Source organism: Erythrolamprus reginae, unplaced genomic scaffold, assembly GCF_031021105.1.
Source record: "Erythrolamprus reginae isolate rEryReg1 unplaced genomic scaffold, rEryReg1.hap1 scaffold_109, whole genome shotgun sequence".
Lineage (NCBI taxonomy): Eukaryota > Metazoa > Chordata > Lepidosauria > Squamata > Dipsadidae > Erythrolamprus > Erythrolamprus reginae.
This window is the reverse complement of record NW_027248538.1, coordinates 109,886-135,912: the sequence shown is the minus strand read 5'-3', so window position 1 is coordinate 135,912 and position 26,027 is coordinate 109,886. Positions and strand designations below refer to the sequence as shown.

Sequence of the window (26,027 nt, the reverse complement as noted above, 5' to 3'; positions counted from 1 at the left end):
ATGCATAAATTGTATAGGCCTGAAAGGGGGAAGGAATATCTCATATCTTATGTGGGGTTGAGATTGGCCTCAGCTAAGCATTAGCCCAGCCCACCTCACAGGGTTGTTTTTGTGTGAGAAGCAGTGGCAGGGAGTCCTCCAGTTACCACAATGGAAGCACTAAGGGAGACACTTTAGTGAGTTCTGCCCCATTTTACAACCTCTCCGCCATCATGAATTGTCGCCGTTCTTAAATGATTAACCTAGTTGTTAAGTGAATCTCCCCACTTCACTCATCTGGTTGCAAAAGGAGAAATCACGTGACATACACCCCCACCCCCCTCCCAGGACAAACTGTGGCCGTCGTACGTACGAGCCATTGGCCAAACGTCTGAATTCCAATCACGTGGCAGGAAGGGATGCAGCAAGGGTCCTGTGAAAAATGGTCCCAAGTCACGTTTTTCAGGGCCACTGTAACCTTGAAATGGTCACTAAGTGAAAAGCCGGGGGCTACCCATACTTAAGTATGTTTCCTGCCTTGAATTATTTGTCATAAATAAGTAAATAATGAAAAATAAATTAAAAAGACGGGACGTAAATACAGGTAGCCTTACAACCACTCCTTTAGTGACAGTTCGAAGTTATAACGGTCACTGAAAAAAAGCGACTTAACGCCATTTCTCACACGACCGTTGCAGCATCCCCATCAGAATTCTTGGCAACTGACTCGGGTTTATGACGGTCGCAGTGTCCTCCAGGTCACACGATCCCCAAGCAAAAACTGATTCGTTTGAGAACCGTGTTGACTAAAAATTGCAGTTATTCATTTAACAGCCGTGCAAAGAAAAGGTTAGAAATCGGGGCAAACCGTCTTATTTAGCAGTGAAAAACCTTGGGCTGAATTGTGGTCATAAGTCGAGGGCTACCTGTAAATCTGGAATTGGGGCATCCCAAGAAGCGGCAAAGCAAGAGAGCAGAGCCCTTCAGGGGGAGGGGGGGCTGAGCCACCCACCCACCCAAATACACAGGTTGGGCAAGCATTGAATGCAGACAGGTGATTATTTTTTTTCAAAAAAGGGAAATTTCTTTTAATAATTCAGATGAACAGAAAGGTAAGCAGCAGACGGACGATGCGTCGACGTTTCTCCTTCAGCCGCCCTACTTGTAAGAATTCGCTTTGTGCTTTGGCAGGAAGGTGAAGTTGGCAGGAACGCGGCCCAGCAGCATCTCACTGGGAAAAAAAAGGAAGGAAGGAAGGAAGGAAGGAAGGAAGGAAAGAAAGAAAGAGGGGGGGGGACATATTTGATGGGGTAGACAGGAAGGAGGAAAGAAGGAAAGAAAGATATAAGTAAGGAAGGAAAAAAAGAAAGAAAGAAAGAAAGGGAAAGAGAGAGAGAGGGAGGGGGAGAGATATTTAATGGGGTAGACAGGAAGGAGAAAGAAGGAAAGAAAGAAATAAGTAAAGAAGGAAAGAAAGAAAGGAAAGAAAGAGAGAGAGGGGGGAGAAATATTTGATGGGGTAGACAGGAAGGAGAAAGAAGGAAAGAAAGAAGGAAAGAAAGAAAGAGAGGGAGGGATGATATTTCATGGGGGAAAAGGAAGGAAGACAGGAAGGAGAAAGGCAAGGAAGAAAAGAAAAAAATAAGTAAAGAAGGAAAGAAAGAAAGGAAGAACAAAAGAAAGAAGGAAAGAAAGAAAGAAAGAGAAAGAGGGAGGGAAGGATGATATGGGGAAAAAAGGAAGGATGACAGGAAGGAGAAAGTAAGGAAGGTGGGAGCGAAAGAAAGAAAGGGAGGGAGGGAGAGAGGGAAGGATGATATTTCATGGAAAAGGAAGGAAGACAGGAAGGAGAAAGAAGCAAGGAAAGAAGGAGCGAAGGAAAGAAAAAGAAAGAAAGAAAGAAGGAGAGAGAAAGAAACTTGGATTATTGAGGATTCGAGGAATTCAAAGGGAGGGGAAGGCAAGGCCAGGTGCGGTTCGAGCTCTCTCGTACCTGATCTTAATCCAGTCGTCCACGTTTTGGCTCGCCATTAAGGTCTCCAAGTAGTCTCGGCCCAGGTAATAAGGGGGCCTTTCGTTGATTCGCTGTGGCAGGCGCTCCAGCAAGCCCACAGGGATGTACCTGAGCAAGAAGACAATGAACAGCTGGGAAAGAAATGTTCTCAGACATCTGGGTCACGGTTGTCCCAAAGGTGCTTTTCAACTGGACTTTCTGGTGTTTTCTTTGAAAGCATTTCACCTCTTGTCCAAGAAGCTTCTTCAGTTCTGCATGGATCTTGGAGAATGGCAGGATTTATACCCCTTGCAGACAAAGCTGGTCATTTGCATCCTTTTCAGAGAGTCCTGGAGGCCACTTGGGACTATGGGTGATATCATCTATCTCCAGTCTACAACATAGTCCTTTTAGCAGTTACAAGGTGATCTTGAAGACACAGATGAAACTCTAGGTGGCCTCAACAACTCTCTTTGAAGAATGCAAATGACCAGCAGTCTGCAAGGGATATAAACCCTTCCATTCCCAAATGTGCTGTTTCGGGAGACAAGTGGACTTTCTGGGTTTTCTTTGATGATGCTTTGCTTCGCATCCAAGAACCTCCTTGGATGAGAAGTTGGTGGGGAATAGAAGGATTTATACTCCTTGCAGACAGCTGGTCATTTGCATTATCTAATAAAGTCTTTGAGGCCACTTGGAGATTGGTCTGTTGTCCTCAAGCTCACCTGAGTGGTACCACACGAATCCCAGCGGCCAATAAGGCCCCACAGAGTTGGCCTTCTCCGGGTCCCGTCGACCAAACAATGTCGTTTGGCGGGCCCCAGGGGAAGAGCCTTCTCTGTGGCGGCCCCGGCCCTCTGGAATCAACTCCCCCCAGAGATTAGAACGGCCCCCACCCTCCTTGCCTTTTGCAAATTACTCAAGACCCAATAAAAAAACAAACAAACAAACAAACAAACTGGGGTGGAACCTTCTTGGAATTGCTGACATCATCATCCATCTCCAGTCTACGTCACAGTCCTGTTAGCAGTTCTAAGAAGGCTTCACACCCTTCTGCAACACCCAGGTGACCCTGAGGACACAGGTGAACCTCCAGGTGCCCTCAACGACCCTCTAAAAGGATGCAAACGGCCAGCTGTCTGCAAGGACTATAAATTCTTCCCATTCCCCTCCATCCACTCAGAGCTGAAGAAGGTTCTTGGATGAAGAAGCTTGAGAAGTGAAACATCTTCAAACATACTTCAAGGAGGGGTCTCCGAGTCTGCGGAGAGGGGCGGCATACAAATCTAAAAAATAATAATAATGATAATAATAATTGTTCTGCCTGACTGGGCTCAGGCAATGCATAACAGTCCAAAGAAAAGAACTCAAACACACACGTGCTCTGCTAATCAGCAAACCTGTATTCAATAAACAAAAAAGGGTTACTCAAAACAGTCCTTAGTGCCAGGAAACAATGATAGTGCAAGGCTTACTTCAGCCGCATACAAAAACACAGGAAAAAGCAAACAAAGACAACCTGGAGCGAGCAAAGACGTTTCAGGAGTCCTTTTGAATCTTTGGAGCAAACCGCAAGTCCCAGAGGTTTCACCTCCCACATGTCTGAAAAAGCTGGGTTGAAAACTCCAAAGGCACAGAACAGAAACTTCAGAGCAGGAACCACAAAATAACACAGATAAACAGCCACAGTTTGCCTTGTGCCTCTGTTCCCTTTTATACCTTTAGCCCTCATTAAGGGAACCACACCCAGCCCTCAGTATAAGAACCACACCCAACCCAGGTGTTACTCTGATGACTTGTAATAATCCTTCAATTGATCCCTCCTTTGCATCGCTCTTCTGCTACGCATGTCTATGAATTGTTCTGCAGAGGAATCCAAGGACGAAAGACTGTCTGAGGGACTGCATGCCAAATCCCCTGGGCTATTTGCTGAGTCCTGCGAACCAGTGGCCTCATCCTCCTGGCTGTCTGCCACGTCTTCCTGGCTCTCAGCCAGGCTTTCGCACTCACTTTGTGCCGCGTCTCTCCCATCTTTGGGAGCAACGGCTGGCCCAGGCCCAAACACAATAATAATAATAATAATAATAATAATAATAATAATAATAATAATTTATCAAATTTGCAGATGACACCAAACTGGCAGGAATAGCCAACACTCCAGAAGATAGGCGCAAAATACAGAAGGATCTTGACCAACCTGAACAATGGGCGCTATCTAACAAAATGAAATTCAGTGGTGAAAAAAGTAAGGTTCTACATTTAGGCAAGAAAACAAAACGCACAGATACAGTATATGTGGTACATTGCTCAACAGTAGTAACTGTGAGAGGGATCTTGGAGTCCTAGTGGACAAACCATTTAAATAGGAGCCAGCCGTGTGCAGCAGCTGCCAAAAAAGCCAACACAGTTCTAGGCTGCATTAACAGAGGGAGAGAATCAAGGTCACGTGAAGGGTTAATACCACTTTATAAGGCCACACTTGGAATACGGGATTCAGTTTTGGTCGTCATGATGCAAAAATATATCCATCCTAAGATAAAATACAGAAAATAGTATAAGGGCAGACTAGATGGACCATGAGGTCTTTTTCTGCCGTCAGACTTCTATGTTTCTATGTTTCTAAAAAGGATGTCGAGACTCTAGAAAAAGTGCAGAGAAGAGCGACAAAGATGATTAGGGGACCGGAGGCTAAAACATATGAAGAACAATTGCAGGAGCGGGGCATGGCTAGTTTAATGGAAAGAAGGACCAGGGGAGACATGAGAGCAGCCTTCCAATATCTCAGGGGTTGCCACAAAGAAGGAGTCAGGCTATTCTCCAAAGCACCTGAGGGCAGAACAAGAAGCAATGGGTGGAAACTAAACAAGGGGAGAAGCAATGTAATAATAATAATAATAATAATAATAATAATAATAATAATATTAAATTTATTGCCATTGTCAAAAACAATGAATTGTCATTGGCAACGAAAGTCGTGTGACACCCAGAGACCAGTCCCACCATACATAAAATCAGAATAGGTAAATTTAAAAATAGAATAAAAAATAGAATAAATGTCCCACCCACTACAAATTCCCCACCCTGAACCCTGAACCACTCAACCATCTACACGACAAACCGAGTTATATTGTCCAACAGTTCACTGATGGTGACCCTTTAGTTCGTTGTTAAGTGCGAGTATAGCTCTGGGATAAAAACTATTCAGGAAACGTGTGGGAATGTAGAAGGAAAAATTTTCTGACAGCGAGAACAATTAATCAGTGGAACTGCCTGCCTCCAGAAGTTGTGAATGCTCCAACACTGGAAGTTTTTAAGAAGATGTTGGATAACCATCTGACTGAAGTAGTGTAGGGTTTCTTGCCTAAGCAGGGGGTTGGGCTAGAAGACCTCCAAGGTCCCTTCCAACTCTGTTGTTGTTATCATCATTATTGTCTGTCTGTCTATCTGTCTATATATCTATCATCTCTCTCTTTCTCTCATCTCTCTCTTTATATGTATGTATGTATGTATGTATGTATGTATGTATGTATGTATGTATGTATGTTTTTTTATGTCGGATCACCCTGGTATATTTGAAGGAACGTCACAGCTCCTTTTTGCCTCTAGGCCCCACCCAGGGCCATTTCAAGGCAGTTAATTTATTCATAGCCGACAACTATATTCTGTATGTGCCAGCTAAAAAAAACATTTGACATATATATATACATATATATATATATATACATACACACATATATACAGTGATCCCCCGGTTATTGCGTCCCCGACCATTGCGAACAGGGTAATTCGCGATTTTTCAACCCGGAAGTCAAAATACCATCTACGCATGCGTGCCCTTTTTTTTCTATGGGCACGCATGCGTAGATGGCAACCGGGAGATCAGCTGCTGGGCAGCTTCCCTGGGTCTTCCCCCTCTTGCTGGCGTCAGCGAGGAGTTTCCCCACCGCCCACGCAAACTCCTCGCTGCCGCTCGCCCGCCCTTCGCCTGCCCACGCCGTTCGCTCCCCCTCTTGCTGGCGGGAGGGCGAGAAGCCCTCCCCAGCACCCGCTCGCCCGCCCTTCGCCCTGGCGGAGAAATTCCAGCCCCCACCTGGTCCCGCCCGATCCTCCTCCCTGAGGCAGCTTGCCCTCCCATGGCCGCTTCCTCCACCCTCCATCGCAAGCCCTCGCCACCGCAGCCAACGCGCGCTGTGATCTTCAAGCCCGGCTCCTTTCGGCCCAGCATCCCGGGCCAAGCAGCTGCCTTCCGTGACTGAGCCTGGCTGGCCCGGAAGATCGTAGCGCGCGTTGGCTGCAGCGGCGAGCGAAGCCAAGCCGGCAGCAATGTCGCCGCCGCTGCAGCCAACGCGCGCTATGATCTTCCGGGCCAGCCAGGCTCAGTCACGGAAGGCAGCCGCTTGGCCCGGGATGCTGGGCCGAGAGGAGCCGGGCTTGATCCGCTGAGCCTGGCTGGCCCGGAAGATCGTAGCGCGCGTTGGCTGCAGCGGCGGCGACATTGCTGCCGGCTTGCCTTCGCTCGCCGCGCCGCCCCCCAATCTTCGGCTCCTCAGCGGCGAGCGAGCGAAGCCAAGCCGGCAGCAATGTCGCCGCCGCTGCAGCAGCCAACGCGTGCTACGATCTTCCGGGCCAGCCAGGCTCAGTCACGGAAGGCAGTCGCTTGGCCCGGGATGCTGGGCCGAGAGGAGCCGGGCTTGATGCGCTGAGCCTGGCTGGCCCGGAAGATCGTAGCGCGCGTTGGCTGCAGCGGCGGCGACATTGCTGCCGGCTTGCCTTCGCTCGCCGCGCCGCCCCCCAATCTTCGGCTCCTCAGCGGCGAGCGAGCGAAGCCAAGCCGGCAGCAATGTCGCCGCCGCTGCAGCAGCCAACGCGCGCTACGATCTTCCGGGCCAGCCAGGCTCAGCGCATCAAGCCCGGCTCCTCTCGGCCCAGCATCCCGGGCCAAGCGACTGCCTTCCGTGACTGAGCCTGGCTGGCCCGGAAGATCGTAGCACGCGTTGGCTGCTGCAGCGGCGGCGACATTGCTGCCGGCTTGGCTTCGCTCGCTCGCCGCTGAGGAGCCGAAGATTGGGGGGGCGGCGCGGCGAGCGAAGCCAAGCCGGCAGCAATGTCGCCGCCGCTGCAGCCAACGCGCGCTACGATCTTCCGGGCCAGCCAGGCTCAGTCACGGAAGGCAGCCGCTTGGCCCGGGATGCTGGGCCGAGAGGAGCCGGGCTTGATCCGCTGAGCCGGGCTGGCCCGGAAGATCGTAGCGCGCGTTGGCTGCTGCAGCGGCGGCAACATTGCTGCCGGCTTGGCTTTGCTCGCTCGCCGCTGAGGAGCCGAAGATTGGGGGCGGCGCGGCTCTTTTAAAACATCGCCACTGACATGGGGGGCTTGCTAGCACCCCCCCAAACCTTCGGGGGGGTACTAGCGAGCCCCCAATGTTGGCAGCGATGTTTTAAAAGAGCCGCGCCGCCCCCCAATCTTCGGCTCCTCGCTAGCGCTGCGGAAGTTTAAAACACCATCTGCACATGCGCAGATGATGTTTTTACTTCCGCAGCGCTACTTCGCGAAAACCCGCTCGTTGCGGGGGGTCCTGGAACGGAACCCTCGCAACGAGCGGGGGATCACTGTATAATATAATCTATCTATCTATCTATCTATCTATCTATCTATCTATCTATCTATCTATCTATCTATCTATCTATCACCTCTCTCTTTCTCTCTATCATCTCTCTTTCTCTATCATCTCTCTCTTTATATATATATATAATATAATTTAACTATCTATCTATCTATCTATCTATCTATCTATCTATCTACTCTCTCTTCCAACTCTGTTGTTGTTGTTGTTTTGTTTGTTGTTGTTGTTGTTGTTATTATTATTATTAACAGAAAAACCAGAAAGTCCAGTTGCCTTTGAGTCTAGCACCTTTGAGTCGCTACCAGCTAATTCCAGTTGTGTGGAATCGCTCCAGTTCCCTCCTGCAGAAGGGCTGCCATCCTTGAGCATCGGGCAGCAGGTACAGGAGCCAAGAGGGAGAGGGTTGGCTGCTCACCTGCAGAGGAAGGAGAGCCACTCCAGCAAGAACTTCCTGGTCTTCTCCACGCCTTGGGTGTCCGATCCCCAGTGTTCCAGGCCGTAGTTTGTGTAGTCTTGCAGAATGCCCAGCCTCTCTCTGGAAGAGATGTCCCAGTGCCGCTGTTCCTTGATTTCGGTGAAGATCCACGGTTTGATGAGCGCTCCCCTGTGACCAAGAAGAACAGTTGTGACAGCGTTCAAAATCTGTGGAGCGTGTGTCAAAAATGGGAGAGGGTTGAGCTGGGGGCTTCAGTGCCTGTCGTAGAATTCTTCTGGCCAAGTGGGATTGGACACATGAGGGATTTTGCCTTCTGCACAAGGGTGCAGAAGGCCAAAGGATAAATCACAATCATGTCAGTACCAGGTATTGTATTGGTTGCGTTTCCAATATATGAAGATAAACCAGAACAGTATGTTAGGAGAAAATAGTGCTATTACTTAAGAGTTAGTTAGCAACAATGAGCTGGGCTGCAATTTAGCTATATAAGGGAGACATTCTGTAGTTGCATTCTATTGTGTTGAGCTTTGTTGCATTGGGTCTGTTCTGCTGCTTTATCTTGTAATGTTGGTTGCTGATGTATATATTATTATTATTGTTGTTGTTGTTATTATTATTATTATTATTATTTATTTATTTATTAGATTTGTATGCTGCCTCTCTCAGAGGACTCGGAGCGGCTCACAACAAAAGATAAACAGTACAAATCCAATATTTAAAAACAGTTTAAAAACCCTTAACATAAAAACAATCATACATCTCATGCAGACCATACATAAGGTGGAAACAGGCCAGGGGAATCAATTTCCCCATGCCTGACGATAGAGGTGGGTTTTAAGGAATTTGCGAAAGGCAAGGAGGGTGGGGGCAGTCCTAATCTCTGGGGGGAGTTGGTTCCAGAGGGTTGGGGCCGCCACAGAGAAGGCTCTTCCCCTGGGTCCCACCAGACGACATTGTTTCGTCAACAGGACCCGGAGAAGGCCAACTCTGTGGGACCTAACCGGTCGCTGGGATTCGTGCGGTTAGTATTAATATGTGAGCTGCATGCAATATACTGTGTAGAGAGCTGTGTGCAATATACAGTGTAGAATATATTACACTGATGTAAAAGTATTTGCTGTATTAATAAGAGAATAAGCTGTGCACTAATACTAAATGGTATGTTATACCTTGTGTGTGTGAAGGAAATAATATATGTAATATTATATGCACCTGCTGTGTGAGAATAAGAGATGTATTATGGACTGTATTATAATTGCTGTGTAAGGTTATGGACATATGGTATATCTTGTAAACCAGGGGTGGGCAATTAATTTTGCCATGGGGCCGCATGAGAAATTGGGATGGTTTTAGAGCAGTGTTTCCAGCCCTTTCTAAGTGGTTTACAGAGAGTAAGCATATATTGGCTGGTACAGTTTCTACAAGGCCTATAGACAGCTGTCTTTCCACGACACACATGAGGGATATACGTGTTTGAAGGAGATCTGATTTTTATCCTTCTGGATGGAAGCAAGGCAACCCCTTCTGTATTGTCCATTAAGCAACAGAAGTTTTTTTTAAAAAAATATATTTTTATATTATCGGAGGGAAAAAGAGAAGCTACTTACCTTGCAATCATGACCCCCGAAACTCCGCTCTGCATGGCTCGGTTAGCATCTTCGAAAGAAAAAACATCGCCATTTCCTGTACAGAAAGAAAGAAAGAAAAAAGAAAGAAAAAAGAAAGGAAAGAAAGAAAGAAAATTAATTAATATAAATCCTAAAAGTTAAAGGAAAAATAAACAAATGAAAAGATGCTATGACAGTTGCAGTGCCCTTTGTGACCTTCTGACAAACGAAGACAAGGAGAAGCCCAACTGCCTTCACAATTGGGTTGCTAACTTAACCACAGTGATTCACTTAACAGCTGTGCTGTTGCCAAGAAAGGCTGCAAAGGCCCTTGTTCCGAATCCTCGCTTCTGTGGGGAAAGAGATGGTCCAGGTAGTCTTCGACACATGACCACAATTGAGCCCCAAATTCCTGTTGCTAAGCAGGACAGTTCGGTGAATTTTCTGACTCATTTTACAAACTTACTTGCCAAGGGAATCGCTGCAGTCGTTAAATTAGTAACACCTAAATTGTTAAGTGAACCTTCTTTCCCCCATTGACTTTACTAGTCAGAAGGTCGCAAAAGGGGAATCACATGACCCCCGGATGCTGCAACAGTCGTAAGTGTGAGTCAGTTAGCAGGCATCTGAATTTTGATCACAAGATCACGGGGGATGTGGCAATGGCCGTGAAAAGTCCATTTTTAGTGCCGCTGTAATTTTAAAAGGCTACTAAATGTATTGTTGTAAGTTGAATTATATGTGTGTATGTATATATATATAACATTTATTCATTACCTATGTTTTCATTTTAATGTTGTTAGCTGACCAGAGTCAGCTTGTGGCATGATAGACAGCAAACAAATATGATAGATGATTGGTAGATAAGGAGAAAGAGAGATACATTAGATAGATGATGGATGGATGAGATAGTTATTGATGGATGGATGGATGGATAGATAGATAGATGAGATAGATATTGATGGATGGATGGATAGACAAGATAGACTAATGGATGGATAGGTGAGATAGATATTGATGGATGAATGGATAGACAAGATAGATATTGATGGATGGATAGATGAGATAGATATTGATGGATGCATGGATGATGGATGGATGAGATAGATATTGAGGGATGGATAATTGGATAGATAAATGAGACAGATATTGATGGATGGATGAGATATATAGAATTCTTTATTGGCCAAGTGTGAATGGACACACATGGAATTTGCCTTGGTGCATATGTGCATAAAAGAAAAGATACATTTGTTAAGAATCATAAGGGACAACACTTAGTAATAGTCCAGGTACAAAGAAGCAATCCAATCATATTAGGAACCAGAATATAAATTATAAGAATGTACAAGCAACAAAGTTACAGTCATACACTCATAAGTGGGAGGAGATGGGTGATAGGAATGATAAGGACTAGTAGTAATTGTAAAGCAGCTTTAGTAAATAGTTTGACAATATGGATGGAATTATTTGTTTAGCAGAGGGATGGTGTTCAGGAAAAAACTGTTCTTGTGTCTAGTTGTCTTGGTGTGCGGTGCTCTGTAGTCAGGTTTTGAGGTTAGGAGTTGGAAACAATTTGGATGCGGTGACTCAGAAAATATTTTCCCCGCCCTCTTTTTGACTTGTGCAGTATACAGGTCCTCAGCGGAAGGCAGGTTGGCAGTTATTGTTTTTTCTGCAGATATTGACGGATTGATAAGATGACATAGATATTGATGGATGGATAGGTGAGGCATACACTGCTCAAAAAAAATAAAGGGAACACTTAAACAACCCAATATAACTCCAAGTAAATCAAACTTCTGTGAAATCAAACTGTCCACTGAGGAAGCAACACTGGTTGACAATCAATTCCACATGCTGTTGTGCACATTCAACTTTGCACAGAACATTCAATGAGAATGCTTCATTCATTCAGATCTAGGATGTGTTATCCTAGATATGTTATTTGTTCCTTTTATTTTTTTGAGCAGTATACAGTAATACCTCGTCTTACGACCCTAATTGGTTCCGGAAGGAGGTTCGTAAGGCGAAAAGTTCGTAACACGAAACAATGTTTCCCATTGGAAACAAGGTAAAAGTGATTAATGCGTGCAGGGGGGGGGGGAATCCCAAAATGGCGCTCTGCTGGGCACCGCCGACCGGCTGTCACCTTTTAAAACAGTTGGGGGGCTTCTCGGCGTTCTCCTGAACCCGAAATGTTTGGGTTCGGAAGGCCACTGAGAAGCGCCACCTCCCGCTTGTCATCTTCTTAAACAGCAGGTGGGCTTCTCGGCGTTCTCCCAAACCTGAACCCGGAAATTCGAGTTCGGGTTCCGGAGGCCGCTGAGAAGTGCCCGGCTGTTTCGGAAGGTTGCAGCTGGGTGTCGCTGCTCGGCGGAGCGCCGTTTTTGCGATCAGTGGCGGCGTTTTCGGCCGATCTGGAGGCTGGAAAGGAGGTGGTGAATCCCAGTAGGGAATTCCATGGGCGGAGCTTTGACGTCACGAAGACGTCCTTCCTGAAGGCCGACCGAGGGGTTCGTATCATGAGGTACCACTGTATATATATATATATATATATATATATAGATGGACGGATAGATGAGATATGGATGGATGGATGGGTGAGTGAGATATATAGATGGATGGATGGATGAATAGGTGAGATATTGATGGGTGGATGCATAGATATGGATGGATGGACAGACAGACAGAGGAGCATTGCAGAGTATTTCAAGGGAAGGAAGCAAGGCCATGCTGAAAACAATGCACGTTGAAGTATCCTGCGAGGGTCCTGCTGACTCAGAAAGACTAGGAAATGCCGGAGTCGGCCACCCAGCACTTACCGAAGAGGGGCATGGGGCTAGCCACTCGGACGCACTCTGCTATGTAGTCCCAGTCTGCCATCTTTGTGTACCTCTGCTCTCTCGACCGGCCGTGGAGCTAACAAGGGGCAGGAGAAAGTTTGTTTATTTATTTATTTATTCATTCATTCATTCATTCATTCATTCATTCATTCATTCGATTTTTATGCCGCCCTTCTCCTTAGACTCAGGGCGGCTTACAACATGTTAGCCATAGCACTTTTTAACAGAGCCAGCCTATTGCCTCCACAATCTGGGTCCTCATTTGACCCACCTCGGAAGGATGGAAGGCTGAGTCAACCTTGAGCCGGTGATGAGATGTGAACCGCTGACCTGCAGATCTACAGTCAGCTTCAGTGGCCTGCAGTACTGCACTCTACCTGCTGTGCCACCCCGGCTCATTGCAGCTGGCACGGATGAAACCAACCCAGCAAGGCTTGGATGCCTTCAAGCTCGGCTGGGGAATTCTGGGAGCCAAAGTCCACAGGTCTTAAAAGTTCCCAAGCTGGGAGACACCCCCCCCCCCCGCTCTAAATAAAAGCAGTGAATCAGAAAGAAGCTTCCATTTATCTCTCTCTGAATCTTTATTATTTATTTATTTGATTTATATGCCGCCCCTCTCCGTAGACTAGGGGCGGCTAACAACAGTAATAAAAAACAGCATGTACATCCAATACTAAAACAACTAAAAAACCCTTATTGTAAAACCAAACATACATACAAACATACCATGCATGAATTGTAAAGGCCTAGAGGGAAAGAATATCTCAGTTCCCCCATGCCTGACGACAGAGGTGGGTTTTGAGGAGCTTACAAAAGGCGAGGAGGCTGGGGGCAATTCTAATCTCTGGGGGGGGGGGTTGGTTCCAGAGGGCCGGGGCTGCCACAGAGAAGGCTCTTCCCCTGGGCCCCGCCAAACGACATTGTTTTGTTGACGGGACCCGGAGAAGGCCCACTCTGTAGGACCTAACCGGTCGCTGGGATTCGTGCGGCAGAAGGTGGTCTCGTAGATACCTTGGTCTGGTGCCATGAAGGTGTTACATGGGCGTTTTTGGGAAAGCTCATGACCGCTCTCGCAGCTACATTCTGCACGATCTGAAGTTTCCGAACACTTTTCAAAGGTAGCCCCATGTAGAGAGCATTACAGTAGTCGAGCCTCGAGGTGATGAGGGCATGAGTGACTGTGAGCAGTGATTACTATTATTGTTGTTGCTGTTGTTGTTTTGTTATTGTTATTATTATTTATTAGATTTGTATGCTGCCCCTCTCCGCAGACTCGGGGCGGCTAACAACAGTAATAAAAAACAGCATGTAAATCCAATACTAAAACAACTAAAAAACCCTTATTGTAAAACTAAACATCCATACAAACAAACATACCATGCATAAATTGTATAGGCCTAGGGGGAAAGAATATCTCAGTTCCCCCATGCCTGATGGCAGAGGTGGGTTTTGAGGAGCTTACGAAAGGCGAGGAGGGTGGGGGCAATTCTGATCTCTGGAGGGAGTTGGTTCCAGAGGGCTGGGGCCGCCACAGAGAAGACTTTCCCCCTGGGCCCGGCCAAACAACATTGTTTAGTTGATGGGACCCGGAGAAGGCCGACTCTGTGGGACCTAACTGGTCGCTGGGATTCATGCAGCAGAAGGCGGTCCCTGAGATAATCTGGTCCGGTGCCATGAAGGGCTTTAAAGGTCATAACCAACACTTTGAATTGTGACTGGAAACTGATCGACAACCAATGCAGACTGCGGAGTGTTGGTGTGACATGGGCATACTTGGGGAAGCCCATGATTGCTCTCGCAGCTGCATTCTGCACGACCTGAAGTTTCCGAACACTTTTCAAAGGTAGCCCCATGTAGAGAGCATTGCAGTAGTCGAGCCTCGAAGTGATGAGGTCTTAGCTAGAGAAACCCCCAGGAAGGGGAAGACGGGACAGGAACGCTACACCTCTCCCCACCCCCATTTCTTCAGCCGAAGAAGAATTAGCACCCGGAGTTGCCCAGGCGAGTAACCAGTCCTCCACTCCACCCGGAGTAAGGAAAGCAGATCTTCCGGTACCGTGACCAACGAGGCTCCCCATTCTCGGAGGTTGGGGATCAGTTTATGAGCCAGGTTCGTTTTCTCCTGCACGCCCGTCCTGATCTTGACCGTCAGGGGAACATCCAAGACCTGAGAGGGAAAGAGAAAACACACACACACGCAGAAAAAGAGAGTTTCAAGCATTTAGACAGGACACGAAATCAACTGAATGCCGCACGAATCGGCCGGAGAGATGGCCGCTGACTTACGGAGTTCATGCCTCGGACGATTTGCTCAAACTTATTAGTTCGGGTCATCAGAGCACATCCGCCACCCTGGGAAAGAGAAGAGGGCGAAAGAGGCGGTCAGAGATGATTTAATTTGTTCTCAACCCTTCAAGGCTTTGAATATAATAGGTCTTTCCTCATTCTCCCCACAACCACCAACCACCCTGAGAGGTGGGTTGGACTGAGGGAGCGAGAGAGCGAGCGGTCTTTCCTGGCCAAACTTTGATTACAATGCACCAGCTCCAACTTTCTAATAACGGTAGTCCTCGACTTACAACTATAGTTGAACCTCAAATTTCCCTTGCTAAGCCAGACAGTTGCTAATAAGAATAGCACTTATATATACCGCTTTCCAGGGCTTTCCAGTCCCCTCTAAGCAGTTTACAGAGTCAGCATTTTGACTACAATAATCTTGGTCCTTATTTAGCGACCTCAGAAGGATGGAAAGTTGAGTCAACCTTGAACCGGTCAGGAGTGAACTCCTGGCTGTGGGCAAAGTTAGCCTGCAATGCTGCATTCTGATTCCTTCCTTCCTTCCTCCCTCCCTCCCTCCTTCCCTTCCTTCTCTTCCTTCCTCCCCTCCCTCCTTCCCTTCCTTCCTTCTTTCCTCCCTCCCTCCTTCCCTTCCTTCCTTCCTTCTTCCCTCCCTCCCTCCCTTCTCTTCCTTCCTTCCTTCTTCCCTCCCTCCCTCCCTTCTCTTCCTTGACTTATATATTGCTTCACAGTGTTTTACAGTCCTTTCCAAGCAGTTTACAGAATCAGCCTATTGCTCTCAACAATCTCGGTCCTCCTTTACCGATCTCAGAAGGACGGAGGGCTGAGTCAGCCTTGAGCTGGTCAGGATCAAACTCTCGGCAGTGGGCAGATGCAGCTTCCCATTCTGTATTCTAACCACTGCACCAACCAGGGCCCAAATTTGATTAATCCTCTTTGATGTCTACCCCGCTGGCTGGCTTTTTTTAAGCCTTTGTCACTCTCAGCCACAGGCTCCAAATGACCCCTTACTTTGTTATAGACCAGGTCAATTGGGCATCCCACGTTGATATCCACAAAATCCACCTCGATGGTTTGGCTGAGAAGCTCGGCGCATTTAGTCATGGTGTCTGGAAAGGCTCCTTCCAGCTGAGAACAGAGGACATGCCAAAAGTTAGCAAGGCGCCAGGACCCTGAATGGAATAACCGGGTTGGAAGGCACCTCGGAGGCCTCCTTGTCCAACCCCCCTACTCAAGCAGAAGACCCTCCACCTTTTCAGGCTATTCAGAAATTGTCAGTTCCAAAAATTTCAGGCATATCTCACTCTACACCAGCAATGATTTACTTAAATTAATCTTAAGATGCAGTAGCTGGCTTTTTGCCCGTAGTGGACATATGGGGAGGAAAAAATATGATCCAAACAAAAAATCAATGGTGCCACTTTAGTGGTTTACTTGATACTGAGGGTAGACAGAATAACAGAATTGGGAGAGACCTTTGTTAGTACTATGTACAAGACAGATGGGTTGGCAATATATAAACAAGCAAACAATGAATGTTTGTATTGAAGTACTATAGCTTTAAGATGTAGTGTTGCAAATTGCCATAAGAGGGAGCCAGAAAGCATGATTCGCTCTCTCTGCTCCCTGCTTCCTCTTCCTTCCCATGCTGAAGGGCTACCCTCTCCTCTCGCTCGCTTTGTAGCCGGCGCTTTTCCTTCGCTGTGGTGACTCCTCGGCTGCCCAGAGCGAAGGGAGCATTTTTCTCTGGGTGCTGGCAGAGGTTTATTCCCTGTCCAAGTGCCCAGAGAAAGAAAAAGCCGCCCCGAGTCTGCGGAGAGGGGCGACATACAAATCTAATAAATAAAATGTTTCGTTTGCTCTGGACTGCCAAAGCCTACATAAGGTCCACCAAAAGGCTCCTCTGGCAGCCCAGATGGCTGAGATTAAAGGGGGAATGGCAGGAAACTGGCTGGGCCTTCGTGCCGCTCTCGAATTTCCTGGGAAATTTTTCTGGGCTCAGGTTCTTAAGTAGAAAATGGTTCTTAAGTAGAGGCAAAAAAACTTTGAATACACGGTTCTTATCTAGAAAAGGTCTTAAGTAGAGGTACCACCCGCCCCAGAACTGTGTGTTAAGGGGGATATTGGTTAGCTGCTGTATGTATAGAACTGTGTATTCTGATATCTGGTTTGTATATGATTGCTTGACGTGGATATGTATGTAGTTGACTGTTTACTGATTAATCTATTAGGATTCTAACATTGGTTATAGAATAGAATTTTATTGGCCAAGTGTGATTGGACACACAAGGAATTTGTCATTGGTGCAGATGCTCTCAGCGTACATAAAAGAAAAAGAGACATTTGTCAAGAATCATGTGGTACAACACGTAATGATTGTCATAGGGGGTCAAATAAGCAATGAAGAAACAATAAGAAACAATCAATATTAATAAAAATCTTAGGATGCAAGCAACAAGTTACAGTCATACGGTCTTGAGTGGGAGGAAAAGGGTGATAGGAATGATGAGAAAAAACTAGTAGAAATAGAAGTGCAGATTTAGTAAAAGGTCTGACAGTTATAAGTCCAGCATGGAATGCTAACAGTTCCCACTCTGCCCCAGGAAGTTACCTGAACCCCGAAGAGATCCTCGGTCTCGTGCCGCTTCAGCAGCGCCCATTCGGAAGACTGTCCCTGGAGGAGGTTGGTGCACACCGCCATCTCTCCGCAGGTGACGTCCGCCCCGTAACCTTTGCATATCCGGCGGAAGGGAAGGTTGCCGCACTGAAATCGCAAGGCAGATATGAATTTAGAGAGGAGATTCATTCAGCCTGCTAAGTCGAGAGTGGCCGCTCTTTTATTTAGATGACATCCTTATATTCAGTGAAGCCATGGAAGAACACACAAAGCTAACACGGCAAGTTTTAAAGAAACTCCTATCAGCCAAGCTCTATGCTAAGCTCTCTAAGAGCGAATTCCACAAAACCCCAAGAGACAGGATATCGCATTTCAAAGGAGGGAAAAGAGATGGACCCAGTGAAGGTGAAAGCGGCACTTGACTGGCCACCACCCCTCCCTAGTTCCCATCCCTAACACTAGCCAGGATGGATTGACATCATAGATATCAATAAAACTGAGAATCTTAGGAAAGGAGATGCGATGGTAATAATAATATGCAAATGACTAGCTGTCACTGGGGAACCTTCCATTCCCCAACATCCATTCAGAGCTGAAGAATTCAATTCAATTCAATTCCATTCAATTTAATTCAATTCCATTCAATTTAATCTATAAGCTTCCCACTCCTATTGGAATCTGGGCAGAGTACAACAAATAAAAACAATGTAAGAACAGTTAAAACCCCAAAAATAAAACAGTCATTCAACAAAACGTTCATTTCTTCTTGGCCAGAACAAGATGGTCTTGCTCAATGGCCGCAGGATTGCCATGTTTTCATGGCCTTCTGAAAGGCTAGGAGGTTGGGGGCAGTACAGATCTCCGGGGGTAGTTGATTCCAGAGAGCCGTGCCGAGGAAGCTTCTTGGGTGAGGAGTCTTCAAAGAAAACCCCCCAGAAAATCCAGGTTGCTTCTTGAAAGAAGCTCCTTTGGGACTGGCTTCCCCATGAAGACCTCAACCTGAGCTCACACCCCGAGCCTTCTAGCGTTCATGTTGGCAAACGTCCACTAGAAGGACGTCTCCTTACCGTGGTCAGAGGAGCCAAGTAGAGCTTGCCCTGCAGATCCAGCTGGGAGAGAAACAGGGAAAGACAAAACGTGTTTAGACTAAATTGCACACCGGGTGGAATCTGCTTCCGACTCAGCAAAGTGTCAGGGTTGCAAACAGCATCCGAAATTAAACCAGAGCCCGAGGCGCCATCTTCCTCAAAGCTCCAATTCATTAGCGGAGTCTTGTTGGCACATCTGGGAGAAACCTGAATCTGAAGTCCTGTGGATTTCTCCACCCAGTTTAAGGTTCATTCCTTTGTTTCCCCCACCCACAGGTTCATCACATTAACCCGTCTCCTTCAAGCCAATGTGTCTGATCCTCCCATCAACTTCCGGGCAGGTGCTGAACAAAGGATGACCTTGAGAATCTAGAAGAAATTTGTTATGGCTTTCATTCTACAACCCTCATGGCAACAGCCCCTCCCAAATTCTTACAGCACAAATACCTTCTGCAGTCTAATACGCGGCGGGCCAAAGTCTCCAAATCAAATGACGGCTTTGGCCTGATACAAAGCCAATAGGCAGAAATAATAATAATGATAATCATGATGATGACGATGGTATTATTATTATTATTATAAATAATATGAAACTCTTCCATTTGTTACTGGGCAGGTGTGTGTGTGTGGGGGGGGGGGGAGTTGAACCATGCAAAACTCAGAAGCCCCTGGAGGGTACCCCTTGTGAAGGTCTCTTCTTTGTCTGAAAAGAGATACCAGCCAGAGGAAGTGGTAACAGCTGGGCAGACTCTCTGGCTCTTTCTTTCTTTCTTTCTTTCCTTCCTTCCTTCTTTCCTTCCTTCATAATTCAATAATTCAATGCCTGGGAAGAGCAAAAACAGCTTCCCACACCTCCCGGAGGCTCTCTGGAGGCCAGAAACAGCCTGTTTCTCAACTCCTGGTGGACCCAGTAGGCTCGTGTTTGGCCCTCCCCAGGCTCCAAAGCCTCCTCCGGAGCCAGGGAGGGTAAAAATGCCCTCCCCCATTCCCCCGGAGGCCCTCTGGAAACCAAAAACACCCTCCCAGCGTGAGCCAAAAATCAGCTTGCTGGCACGTACATGCGCGTTGGAGCTGAGCTAGGGCCAAAGCTCACATGCCAGCAGATGCGGCTCTGCGTGACACCCATGGCACCCATGGCATAGCTTCACCATCACTGATGTAGACAGACAGACGGAAAGATGAAGTAACTGAATGTAAACAAGCCTGGGATAAACATAGATCCTTCCTAAGATAAAATACATAAGGACCGTGAGGTCTTTTTCTGCCGTCCATCTTCTATGTTTCTAAGATAGAATAGAAAAATGATAAGATAGTAAATAGAAACATAGAAGTCTGATGGCAGAAAAAGACCTCATGGTCCATCTAGTCTGCCCTTATACTATTTCCTGTATTTTATCTTAGGATGGATCTATGTTTATCCCAGGCATGTTTACATTCAGTTACTGTGGATTTACCAACCACGTCTGCTGGAAGTTTGTTCCAAGGATCTATGACTCTCAGTAAAATAATATTTTCTCATGTTGCCTTTGATCTTTCCCCCAAATAACTTCAGATTGTGTCCCCTTGTTCTTGTGCTCACTTTCCTATTAAAAACACTTTCCTCCTGAACCTTATTTAACCCTTTAACATATTTAAATGTTTCCATCATGTCCCCCCTTTTCCTTCTGTCCCCCAGACTATACAGATAAACGGATTGGCTAAATGAATAGTAAATGGACCGATAGATTCCTCTCCTACCTACTTTCAGCCTAATTCACGGCACCTTCCCGGGCTTACCTTGGGTTTCTCAGACGGCCTCAGTTTCACCGTGTCTTCATCCGTCACCGCGCCCACCCTTCCCAAAACGGGCTCTGCTGAAAGAATCGGGCTCTCCACCGTTTCCGAAGCAGGACCAGTTCCTTCCGATGGGTTAGAGCCGTTGGGTGCCTCCAACCTGGCCGTTCCAGGCTCCTTGGATCCTTCAGAAACAGAGCAGTCCCGGGCCTCCGTCTCCGCCACCGCAGCCTGGCCGCCGGGCCTTCTGGCCGGGTGGCTCTTGCCCAGGGAGCGGAGGTACTCGCCGGACTTGGCAAAGGGCACTTTCTTCTTGCGCAGTTGCTGCTGGAGGTCTTTGCTGAGGCCGTTCCTCACCGCCAGCCTCCCTTCCCACTGCTTCTGGAGCTCGGCGTTCACCAGGTTCTTGTAGCCCTCTCCCAGGTGAGCTCCCGCGAATCGGCAGGTGGCCCCGTAGGTGCACCGGCCGAAGGTCTCGAAGAGCAGGCAGCGGGCCCCCAGGTCTGGGGGCTTGGCGGCCATGTACTCCTGGAGGTCGTGCAGGAAGCGGCAGCTGGAGCCGTAGAAGCATTTTTCCAGACGCTCCTTCGGTCGAGAGAAAGGGAGAAACTCGGGTTTTTAAATTAAAATAAAATAGTATACCGCTTCCTAGTGCTTTTACAGCCCCCTCTAACCAGTTACAGAATCAGCCTCTTGCCCCAAACAATCTGGGTCCTCATTTGACCCACCAAGGAAGGAAGGAAGGAAGGAAGGGATGAAGGAAGGAAGGGATGAAGGAACAAATAGCAATAGCAATCGAACTTAAATACCGCTTCCTAGTGCTCTTACAGCCCTCTCTAAGCGGTTTACAGAATCAGCCTCTTGCCCCCAACAATATGGTTCCTCATTTGTCCCACCAAGGAAGGAAGGAAGGAAGGAAGGAATGCAGGAATGCAGGAAGGAAGGAAGGAAGGAAGGAAGGAAGAAACAAAGGAACGAATAGCAATAGCAATCAAACTTATATACTGCTTCCTAGCGCTCTAATCAGTCAAAAGTCCCCTCCCGCCAGAGTAATGGGTGAATCGATGGAAGTCTCCTTGGGAAGCAGAACCCATAGCCACTCCATCTTGTCAGGGTTGAGTCTGAACCTATTAACACTGCTGAAATAGCCTGTACAACTAGCAGTTAGCTGAAGTCGCCTGTAGTGCTGCACTCTAAGCACTGCACCAGACCAGCTCTTATTATAGTCCCCATAGGCACTTTTTCTGGAGGCAACTGGACTTTTCTTGTTTTTCCTTTGAAGAGGTTTTGCTTCTAATCTCAGGAGCCTCAGAGGCGAATATAAGCCAGTGGCAGAAAGGCTGTTTCAAGGCCCGGCAAGTAGATTTGTCTGCAGGCGTGGGCCACGCGTAGACATAGAATCATAGAAACATAGAAGACTGACGGCAGAAAAAGACCTCATGGTCCATCTAGTCTGCCCTTATACTATTTCCTGTATTTTATCTTACAATGGATATATGTTTATTCCAGGCATGTTTAAATTCAGTTACTGTGGATTTATCTACCACGTCTACTGGAAGTTTGTTCCAAGGATCTACTACTCTTTCAGTAAAATAATATTTTCTCATGTTGCCTTTGATCTTTCCCCCAACTAACTTCAGATTGTGTCCCCTTGTTCTTGTGTTCACTTTCCTGTTAAAAACACTTCCCTCCTGGACCTTATTTAACCCTTTAATATATTTAAATGTTTCGATCATGTCCCCCCTTTGCCATCTGTCTTCCAGACTATACAGATTGAGTTCCTTAAGTCTTTCCTGATACGTTTTATACTTAAGACCTTCCACCATTCTTGTAGACCGTCTTTCGACCCGTTCAATTTTGTCAATATCTTTTTGTAGGTGAGGTCTCCAGAACTGAACACAGTACTCCAAATGTGGTCTCACCAGCGCTCTATATAAGGGGATCACAATCTCCCTCTTCCTGCTTGTTATACCTCTAGCTATGCAGCCAAGCATCCTACTTGCCTTTCATACCGCCCGACCACACTGCTCACCCATTTTGAGACTGTCAGAAATCACTACCCCTAAATCCTTCTCTTCTGAAGTTTTTGCTAACACAGAACTGCCAATGCAATACTCAGATTGAGGATTCCTTTTCCCCAAGTGCATTATTTTACATTTGGAAACATTAAACTGCAGTTTCCATTGCTTTGACCATTTATCTAGTAAAGCTAAATCATTTACCATATTACAGACTCCTCCAGGAATATCAACCCTATTGCACACTTTAGAGTCATCAGCAAATAGGCAAACCTTCCCTACCAGACCTTCCCCTATGTCACTCACAAACATTTGTATGCCGCCCCGAGTCTTCGGAGAGGGGCAGCATACAAATCCAAATAATAAATAAATAAATAAATAAATAAATAAATAAAATATTAAAAAGAATAGGACCCAGAACAGACCCTTGTGGCACACCGCTTGTAACCTGTCTCTGCTCAGAATACTCGCCATTCACAACAACCCTCTGGTGTCTATGCTTCAGCCAGCTTGAAATCCATTGAACTATCCAGGGATTAAGTCCAATCTTCACTAATTTATCTATCAGCTCTTTATGTGGAACCGTATCAAAGGCTTTGCTGAAGTCCAGGTAGGCAATATCCACGGCACCACCTTCATCCAACACCTTTGTGACATAGTCAAAGAAATCAATGAGATTAGTCTGACATGATTTGCCTTCAGTAAAGCCATGCTGATTTGGGTCCAATAAGTTATTGTTTTTTAGACAACTTTACCTGAACCACGGAGGGGCACAAGCGCTGCTTCTCGTAGTGAGTCGGCTTCATGCAATGGCGGTTCTTGTTCTGCCCTCGCAGCCTCTTCCGTCCCGGAGGCTCTGGGGCGCTCTCACCGACAACAGTACCCTCTGGAGGTTTTTCTTCTCCGACCCCATCAAGTTCTCGCTTCTGCAGCTTGGCGGGAGGCTCCCCTTGCTCGGCGGCCTGAAGGTCGTTCTCGGCGCCATCTGGATCTGTCCTCGGCTTCTCTTCCTTCTCAAGGCGGGCGTGGAAGTCCTCTTTCGTGCAGCGGTATCTCGAGGGAGAAAGGTTACAAGCCCTCTGTTAATTGGTTGGAGTTTTTTTTTATAAAAAAATTTAATTGAATATTAAACATTTCACATTATTCAACATTAAAAGACACAAAACACAAAAAACAGTTTTTCTCATTACGACGACTTCGTACAGATATCACGAGTATCCATAAGTCATCTAAATTCTAATTTTTAATACATTCTACTCTATTATTACATGACTACTTAATCACATATGCATTTTTTGATACATTCTCTTACACACACATACACAGAGGCATTCATATGAGGGTCATCCAGAAAGTAAGGTGACAGGGCACGTAGCTCTCGCGAGGAATTTTCGTGGCGGGAGTTGGTCTTGCTATCATGTAGCGGGAAGCCAGCAGAAGCGAACACGCAGTGCCAGTGGTCAGTAGGTCATCGACTGGCGTTGTGGGGAAGGTTACAGATGAGCGTCCTCATTCGCTGGCTGGGGAATTCTGGGAGTTGAAGTCCAAATATCTTCAAGTTGCCAAGGTTGGGAAACACTGCCCTATACCATTCCAGACAAATGACTGTCTCTTCTTAAAAACAGTCTCAAAATGGGTGAACAGTGTGGTCGGGCGGTAGGAAAGGCAAGTAGGATGCTTGGCTGCATAGCTAGGGGTATAACAAGCAGGAAGAGGGAGATTGTGATCCCCTTATATAGAGCGCTGGTGAGACCACATTTGGAGTACTGTGTTCAGTTCTGGAGACCTCACCTACAAAAAGATATTGACAAAATTGAACGGGTCCAAAGACGGGCTACAAGAATGGTGGAAGGTCTTAAGTATAAAACGTATCAGGAAAGACTGAATGAACTCAATCTGTATAGTCTGGAAGACAGAAGGAAAAGGGGGGACATGATCGAAACATTTAAATATGTTAAAGGGTTAAATAGGGTTCAGGAGGGAAGTGTTTTTAACAGGAAAGTGAACACAAGAACAAGGGGACACAATCTGAAGTTAGTTGGGGGAAAGATCAAAGGCAACATGAGAAAATATTATTTTACTGAAAGAGTAGTAGATCCTTGGAACAAACTTCCAGCAGACGTGGTTGGGAAATCCACAGTAACTGAATTTAAACATGCCTGGGATAAACATATATCCATCCTAAGATAAAATACAGGAAATAGTAAAAGGGCAGACTAGATGGACCAAGAGGTCTTTTTCTGCCGTCAGTCTTCTATGTTTCTATGTTTCTAAAAACCTCCACAACCTGCTGGTGGCAAGCTGTTCCACTGGTTAATTGTCCTCAGTTAATTTCTTCTAAGTTCTAGGTTGCTTCTCTCTCACACACACCACTCATGGGAAGGGACCTTAAGAGCTCTTCCAGCCCACCATCCCCACCCCACTCAGGGAGGCAGTTCCACAGGGATGTGGCAAAGAGGGGGAGGGGGCTTCCTTGACCCACCCCACCCCCCAAAGTCAAGAAGGGTCACGCCAAGGTCTGTCCGCCTCCTGCAGGTCGTAACTCCGAGGAGTTCACGAGGAGGGCTCCCAGAGCTGCCAAGGAAGCGGGGCAAAAGCCCGGGGCAGAGCAAGGCTGAGCCTTTATGGGCCTCGGCCCGGTCGGAGAGGTAGGCCAAAGCCTCGGGGCTCCCGTACTCACTGGGCTCGGATGGGAGCCACTCCAGCCGCCTCCATGCCTGACTTCCAGACCCAACCGGAGCGCTGCTGCTCGTGGAGTCTAGAGCGCCCCCGGATGCTCACCAGGGGCGCCGTTCTAGGAATTGGCCTCCGCGGATAACGGTGGCCACGGGCGGGGCTTCCGAGGCTGGGAAAAACGCGGGAATGCGAGGCGCCTTCCCTCCCTTCCACCCCTCCACACCCTCAGCGCGGGAAAACACACGTTTCTTCAGTAACTAAATTTAATTCGTTTAATTAATATCTAGTTGGGCATAGAAGACGAAAAGAGAGTCAATATTTTCGCCGTAGAAAGAAATATCTCCCTCGGATTCGTCCCCTCAGCTCCCGCCGCCCACCCTTCGCGCTGGGATTGATTCCCTTTTCAGCCAATGAGGGAGAGTAAGAGCCGCCGGATGTGAGCTCCGTGCGGCGACGAGGGTGGGACTCCGACCAGAAGTTGGAAAGAAAGGCGCCAATTCTGAGGTAAACTGTTCCTTACCCACGATGCCTCGAAAGCGTTCCGCACATCCTGTACTCAGTAAGGTGAGGACTGGAACTTTGATTCAAATTTAAAGACCGTAGCGGAGTCAGCGTGGACGAAGTCTTTCCGAAGGAGCGACCAAAGCAAGCAGGGATGCCCAATAAAGCAGCCTTTTGGATCAGCCCCCCCTCCCCAACAAAAACCGGCAGCTTTAAGATGGGTGGATTCCCACTCCTTCCCTTCGCGGACTTCTGCTCCCATAATTTTCTAGCTAGCCAGGGAAAATGGGAGTCCACTCATCTTAAAGAGGCCTAGACTGAAAAACACTGTTTTTGAGAGATGTATGGCCCCACTTTGCTTAGCAAGGCTGTTCCTGCAGTGTGTGTGTATTTGTGTTTGTTTACAGGAGAAAGGCTTGTGTTAGTGGAGACACACTGGCAGGAGAGGGCAACTGTGGCATTGTTATGCTCTGAGAGCTCCAACAGTGAGAAGAATTAACCAGTGGAAAAGCTTGCCACCAGAAGTTGTGCCAGTCTAGAGAAAGGAAGAATTAAGGGTCACATGACAGCAG

General features: G+C 47.1%; 1 protein-coding gene across 2 annotated transcripts; it reads right to left on the bottom strand.

The window, feature by feature from the left end:
* Positions 1–1,040: 1,040 nt before the first annotated feature.
* On the bottom strand, positions 1,041–25,363 carry LOC139155898 (tRNA-dihydrouridine(47) synthase [NAD(P)(+)]-like). 2 transcript variants are annotated; one of them, XM_070731262.1, is made up of 13 exons: positions 24,959–25,363; positions 23,034–23,331; positions 20,264–20,845; positions 18,467–18,508; positions 17,394–17,546; positions 15,794–15,910; positions 14,771–14,836; positions 14,541–14,651; positions 12,464–12,560; positions 9,639–9,714; positions 8,011–8,199; positions 1,973–2,101; positions 1,041–1,210 (listed from the first exon to the last, which is right to left on the bottom strand). In XM_070731262.1, the coding sequence occupies exons 1-13, from the start codon at positions 24,991–24,993 to the stop codon at positions 1,138–1,140; spliced, it is 1,968 nt and encodes a 655-aa protein (XP_070587363.1). In that variant the 5' UTR covers positions 24,994–25,363; the 3' UTR covers positions 1,041–1,137. The 2 variants fall into 2 exon arrangements, with proteins under 2 accessions (XP_070587363.1, XP_070587364.1); XM_070731263.1 differs by lacking the exon at positions 18,467–18,508 and having other exon boundaries at positions 24,959–25,085.
* Between the last annotated feature and the right edge of the window lie 664 nt (positions 25,364–26,027).